The 6,944-nt window shown below is 48.5% G+C and overlaps 1 protein-coding gene across 1 annotated transcript in view; it reads right to left on the bottom strand.

The window, feature by feature from the left end:
* CUNH17orf53 (chromosome unknown C17orf53 homolog) overlaps positions 1–2,424 on the bottom strand; it is a 21,440-nt gene extending 19,016 nt beyond the window's left edge. The window contains exons 1-2 of the mRNA XM_023511241.1: positions 2,395–2,424; positions 607–657 (exon numbers count right to left, since the gene is read on the bottom strand). Coding sequence (XP_023367009.1) covers positions 607–657; positions 2,395–2,424 — 81 coding nt within the window. The remainder of the gene's footprint in view (positions 1–606; positions 658–2,394) is intronic.
* Positions 2,425–6,944: the final 4,520 nt, after the last annotated feature.

Raw genomic sequence — 6,944 nt, forward strand, 5'->3', positions numbered from 1 at the left:
TGATCTCGAACCTGTGAACCCAGGTGATCCATCTGCTTTGGCCTCCCAGAGTGGTAGGATTAGGTGTGAGCTACCACGCCTGGACTAGAAAGGGTAATTCTAATTTGCTAGCTTTAGAGCTAATCTAACCCCTCATCTTCTGAGAAGGCAGAGGAAGGGAAAAGCATTTGAGGCAGAAGAACATCCTTTATATTGTAGAAAAGAAAAGAAAAGGCCAGAAATACAGTAACTTGCCTTGGTCCACATAGCCAGTTGGTGACCCAGGCCTGGTGCTGTCTAGTAACTGCTTCTTATACTATTCTACCTCTCCACAAACATTTTTTTCCCCACCTCAAGCATGTCATCATGAAGATGAATTAAATCATCTACATGACCCAGTTTCCAGGAAAGGGCCTTTATAATTTAAAGGTATTATAATTAGGCAACTCATCTCTCTGGTTTTTTGTTTTGTTTCTAACACCGTTAAGTAGGTTATTTATATTTCTCATCATTTCTCAGTCTCTCATAGAACACAAATACAACAACCAACTAAAAGGAGCTGGTGCAGGCTGAGTGTTTATATTTTAGGACCTTCTCTGCCACCTCTGATCACTAACATTTTCTTACCTCATCTTCAAATTCCTCTTCCACAGTAAACAGCTTCTGCAAACTGCATGCCTGAGAGGAAAACAAAGCAATTGAGGTTGGAGGAGAAACACAGTTTGAAAGTACATTCTGTCCTCACTACGCTTCTTCCCCACACTAACAAGACTATCAGGTATACTGGTTTTTGTTTGTATTTTGCTATTGCTGAGGGAGGAATAAGGGATAAGAAGAAATGGAATTTAGTTAAAGACTTAAGTGATCTAAAATACTTTCTTAGCCAGGCATGGTGGTACATGCCTGTTAATCCCAGTTATTAACAGGACTTTAACAGTCCAATCCCTGGACTCTTGAGGTGGGAGAATCACTTAAGCCCAGGCTGGGCAATGCAGACAAACCCTGTCTTTTTTTTTTGAGACAGAGTCTCATTATATTGCCCTTGGTAGAAGGCTATGGCGTCACAGCTCACAGCAACAAACTCTTGGGCCCAAGTGATTCTCTTGCTTCAGCCTCCCAAGTAGCAGGGACCACAGGTACCCGCCACAATGACTATTTTTTGTTACAGTTGTCATTGTTGTTTAGCTGGCCTAGGCCGGGTTCGAACCTGCCACCCTCAGTATATATGGCTGGCGCCATAACCACTGTGCTACTGGCACTAAGCTGTCCAGCTATTTTTGGTTGTAGTTGTTATTGTTGTTTGGCATGCCCAAGCTGGGTTTGAACCCACCAGCTTGGGTGTATGTGTCTTGCCCCCTAGTAGCTGCTGAGCCACAGGCGTGGAGCCAAACCCTGTGCACTCAAGATCCATTTGCATTAATCCTGGAAGATAGGGAAGGAGGAAAAGGGAAGGCTGCAAAGGAAAGCAAGGCCAGTTCTTCAGAACTGTGCATACAGGGCCTACAGTTTTGTAGCATCCCAAAAGTTTCACCTGAACAATCTTTGTCAAATGTAAGAGAAACTGGCTCGGCGCCTATAGCTCAACCGGCTGGGGCGCCAGCCATGTACACCTAAGGTGGCGGGTTCGAATCCCCAGCCCGGACCCGCCAAACAACAATGACGGCTGCAACCAAAAAATAGCCGGGCGTTGTGGCGGGCGCCTGTGGTCCCAGCTACTTGGGAGGCGGAGACAGGAGACTTGCTTGAGCCCAGGAGTTGGAGGTTGCTGTGAGCTGTGATGCCACGGCACTCTACCCAGGGGGACAGCTTGAGGCTCTGTCTCAAAAAAAAAAAAAAAAGTAAGAGAAACTACCATAAATCCAAGCATGCCTAGCTAGCACAGTGGCCTTATTTCTGAAAATCAAGCCAGGTTTCCTTCTACCTAATCTCATGCCCCAAAACTAGGGTCCCAAGAGGGTAGGATGCCAAAGACCATGGTTTCTTCTTTCTCTAGCCAGCAGGGCTGCTGTGGCCAGCTCCAGATGAGGGTCAAACCTAAAGCCAAGTGTTGTGCCTAACCCAGATGCCAGAGCAGCAAGAGCTACAGTTAAAAGAGACATCTTGCCAGGGAGTCTAAGGGTCAGATTGGGTAGGGTGGGGGCGGGGAAGGGGATGGACGTAAGAGGTACTACATTTTAATTCCTTGAGAAGGAAGAACAAGAATCCTCCAAGGAGAGAAGGAAGGCGACAAGAGGGAAACCGGGGTTTGAGAATGCTTTCCCCCGGTCTCCGCCGCTGCCATAACCAACCTTGACTAAAGCCCACCTCTCCCGACTCCACCGAGCTCCCACCCAGACCCTCGCCCTCCCGCGCGCACGAGTGAAAGGCTGGAACCCCGAGAGCCCTTCCGCAGGTTCCGGTACCAGGCGGACCCACAGGTCCCCGGGGTGAGCACGGCATTACCATGGTGACGGCGGGTAGGTTCCCGCCGGTAGGTTGGCCCCGCGGACCCACACTCGGGGAGTCGCCAGGGCCTCGGACTTGGCCTCGGTGTTAGGGTTGGAGTCCAGGCAACGGTACTCCAGGAGCAAGGTCAGAGGGAGGCTTTTCTGCGACCCGGGCGGGGATCCAGGAAGGGTCGTCAGGAGGCTAGGGCAAAAGCCCCAGACCGTATTCGAAGCCGCCGCCACTCCGGGGACTCCGCCCTCTTAAAGGGGCAGGCCTGTTTCTATCCCGCCGACACAAAGACATTTCTTCCTCCAGCCTTCCGCCCGGTCTTAAAGGGGAAACGAATGGGCTCTTGGTCGCCCCCCAGCGGCTCCCTCCGGTCCAGAGGGCTGGTTCAACATGTATTCAGATGAAAGTGACTTTGAGGAATCTTGGCTTTCGACGCTACGTCCGGCCTCCCACTCCCTTTCTTGTGTCGAGCACACTAGGAACTGAGCCCTGGAGCATGACTTCATTCATCCCAGGACCCACCCGGTCGGTTTGTCTGTCTGTTCATCCATCCATCCATCCATCCATTCATGCAACACACATTTATCAAGCAAAAGTGTTGTTGGTCTGGCTCTTTTTATACATTGTTGTTGTTGTTGTTGTTAGAGTTTCACTCTGTCACCCTTGGTAGAGTGCAGTAGTGTTACAGTTTACAGCAACCTCAAACTCTTGGGCTTGAGCAATCCTCCTGTCTCAGCCTCCCGAATGGCTGAAACTAGGGGCATCTACCATATGGCCTGGCTAGTTTTTGTATTTTTAGAAGAGACGGGTCTCACTTCTACTCAGGCTGGTCTTGAACTCATGAGCTCAAGCGCTTCTCCTGCCATGTCCTCCAAGAGTGCTAAGGTATAAGCCACTATGGCCAAGACGCCTTCTTTAACTGCCTCAAGTTTCCTTCTCCTTAGTTCCTTGTATTTAGGGCCTATCTGCATTTTAGCTCAGATCTATTATATGCCCCATATTGTTTTCAAATTCCTCTTACTCTTCTCTGCTGAACTTAGAACCTCTTTAGGACAAGACTGTGGCTCTTCACCTTTGTGAACCAGCACCTGATACATTGAAGACACTAAGGAACCATTGTTGAATGACTTAATGCCATTTGTCAGGAGGCAGTTTGAATGAGTCTGTGCAACTCCGTATTCACTTCCACATATTTTAAGTTGCTAGATGAGGAGTTTTACCTTTGGGATAAAGGAGGGCACACCTAAAGAGAGAGTGTGTGATTGTTTTAAGTTTGGAGACAGCATGCTGCATTGGCTAGGGACTTAGACAAATCCTGGTTTATATTTGACTCTGCTGCTAAGTGGCTATGTGATCTTGAATAAATTACATTACCCCTCTGAATCTTAGCTGCCTGCCTCATCTCTGAAAGAAGAATAATGCCTCTTTCTTAAAGCATTATGGGATAAAATGAGTTAAGGAATTGAAATGGCAAACTCCATGCCTAGCCCATTGACAGGGCCTCAACGAATGGGGGTTTCCTTTTACCCCTACTTAAGTTTGCAAAATGTGCTGGGAATTGTTATGGGAACCACATGGCTTGGGTTTGTATCTATTGCAGCATATTTGCAAATACATTTCACCCTAATTTGTATTTGTATGGAATGAACAGTTGTATTCAAATCAGTGTGACGATGCATGTGTTTATATTTACATTTGCCTTGGTATAGACAGTGGCATATTTGTTGTTGTTTTTATTTTTTTAGAGACAGAGTCTCACTTTATCGCCTTCGGTAAAGTGCCTTAGCGTCACAGCTCACAGCAACCTCCAACTCCAGGGCTTAGGCGATTCTTCTGCCTCAGCCTCCGAGTAGCTGGGACTACAGGCGCCCGCCACAACACCCAGCTATTTTTTGTTGCAGTTTGATGAGGGCCAGGTTCAAACCTGCCACCCTCGGTATATGAGGCCGGCGCCCTACACACTGAGCACAGGTGCCGCCCAACAACAATGGCATATTTGAAAAGAAGTATGTACACACACAGTCTTGTGGTGGTTGGTGGGTGTTGCATGTTGAGTGTTTTGTGCTGCATATGTGGGTGGAGAGCTGTGGATTCTGAGTTAGTGTATAGCCAGCATGTCTAAACCGGCACTTTCCAATAGAACTTTTTTTTTTTTGAGACAGAGTTTTATTATGTTGCCCTTGGTAGAGTGTCATGGCGTCACAGCTAACAGCAACCTCCAACTCTTGGGCTAAAGTGATTCTCTTGCCACAGCCTCCCAAGTAGCTGGGACTACAGGCGCCCGCCACAACGCCCAGCTATTTCGTGGTTGTAGTTGTCATTGTTAGGCAGGCCTGGGCTGTATTCAAACCCACCAGCTCCAGTGTATGTGGCTGGCGCCCTAGCTGTTGAACTATAGGTGCCGAGCCAAGAACTTTCTATATTGATGGAAATGCTTCCTATTTATAGCATCCAACAGAGAAGCCACTAGCCACCTGTGGCTATTGAGCACTTGAAATGTGGCTAGTCCACAAGGCCAAGCGTTTTTCTATTTTTAGGAGAGGTGGGCTCTTGCTCTGGCTCAGGGTGATCTAGAACTCTTGAGCTCAAGCAATCTACCTGCCTTGGCCTCCCAGAGTGCTAGGATTACAAGCGTGAGAAAGAAAAGAAAAGAAAGGGAAGGGAAAAGGAAGAGAAGGAAAGGGAAGGAGGCTTGGCATAATACAGTAGTTATGGTGCCAGCCACATACACCAAGGGTGGTGGGTTCGAACCCAGCCTGGGGCCAGCTAAACAACGACAACTGCAAAAAAAAATAGCCGGGCGTTGTGGGGGGCGCCTGTAGTCTCAGCTACTTGGGAGGCTGAGGCAAGAGAATTGCTTCAGCCCAGGAGGTGGAGGTTGCTGGGAGCTGTGATGCCACGGCACTCTATCACGGGCAACATAGTGAGACCCTGTCTCAAAAAAAAAAAAAGAAAGAAAGAAAGAAAGAAAGAAAAAAGAAATATAGATAGTGCAACTAAGAAACCGAAGCGGGGTTTTCTTTTGTTTTTGTGAGATGGAGTCTCACTTTGTTGCCCAGGCAAGAGTGCTGTAGCATCAGCCTAGCTCACAGGAACCTCAAACGCAAGCCATCCTCTTGCCTCAACCTCCGGAGTAGCTAGGACTAAAGACACCCACCACAATGGCAACTAATTTTTCTGTTTTTTAGAGACAGGGGTTGGGGAATGGGGGGATGTCGCACTCTTGCTCAAGCTAGTCTCAAACTTTTTTTTTTTTGAGACAGAACCTCAAGCTGTCCCCCTGGTAGAGTGCTGTTGCATCACAGCTCACAGCAACCTCCAACTCCTGGGCTCAAGTGAGTCTCCTGCCTCAGCCTCCCAGGTGGCTGGGACCACAGGTGCCCACCACAACGCCTGGCTATTTTTTTGGTTGCAGCCATCTGGTTGTTCGGCGGGCCAGGGCTGGATTCGAACCGCCACCCTAGGTGTATGTGGCTGGTGCGTTAGCTAGTTGAGCCACAGGCCTAGTCCCAAACTCTTGAGCTCAATCCTCCCGCTTGGACCTCCCGGAGTGCTAGGATTACAGGCATGTACCATTGTGCCCATCAGCTTTTAATCATTTAATTTAATCAATCTAAATGTAAACAGACACCTGAACGCTAAAGACAGAAACTTCAGACTTGGTCTCCACACACCAGGTGGTGTGCATCCCTCTCCCTCTTGCGGCAGAAAATCCATCCATCCTGTCCCAACCCCAACAAGTACATAGACTAGCTGGAGCCCCCGCCAGCGCGTGTGCCCGCGTGTGAAACGAATGGAGGGGGGCGCCTCCCCTCAAGTCCCCGGCGGAGCTGTGAATCAGCCTGACAATCAGGTGAGTCATTCATGAACTGCTCAAGGCCAGCCCGGCAGGCGGGAAACCAACGTCAGACAGCCTACCAGCCCTGCCTCCTCCCGCAACGCCCGGTGGGATCGCTCAACCCCACGCACTGCAGATGTTGTTGAAATTGACGCGGACTAATCAAGCTCCGCGACTCAGCCCCTCCCTCTGGTTTGCAAATCCATTCATCCCCCAGCCCCTCTCTCCCTTCCAGTGGCAAGTGAGTCATCTCAAGATCTCCCCGAGGACAGTCATTCAGCTCCTCTATCCACTACACTGCCAGCTGCCCCAGTCCAACATCCACCTCCCCAAGCCTATTTCTTTTTTTATTTATTATTTATTTATTTTTATTAAATTATAGCTGTGTACATTAATGCAATTATGGGGTACAAGGTGCTGGTTTGAAATACTTTCATCAATACAATTTGAAATACTTTCATCAAACTGGTTAACATTGCCTTCACCACATTTTCTTAGATACTGTGTTAAGACATTTATATTCTACACTTAGTAGATGTAACATGTACTCTTGTAAAACGCACCATAGGTGTGGTCCCACCTATTACCCTTCTTTCACCCATCCTCCCTCCTCCCCTCCCCTCCCCCCTCCCTTTCCCCATATTCTTGGTCTATATGGGGTATAGCTTTCATATGAAAGCTATAAATTGGT

This window comes from Otolemur garnettii, unplaced genomic scaffold (assembly GCF_000181295.1).
Source record: "Otolemur garnettii isolate 467f Iridium unplaced genomic scaffold, OtoGar3 scaffold00018, whole genome shotgun sequence".
In the NCBI taxonomy this organism is placed as follows: domain Eukaryota; kingdom Metazoa; phylum Chordata; class Mammalia; order Primates; family Galagidae; genus Otolemur; species Otolemur garnettii.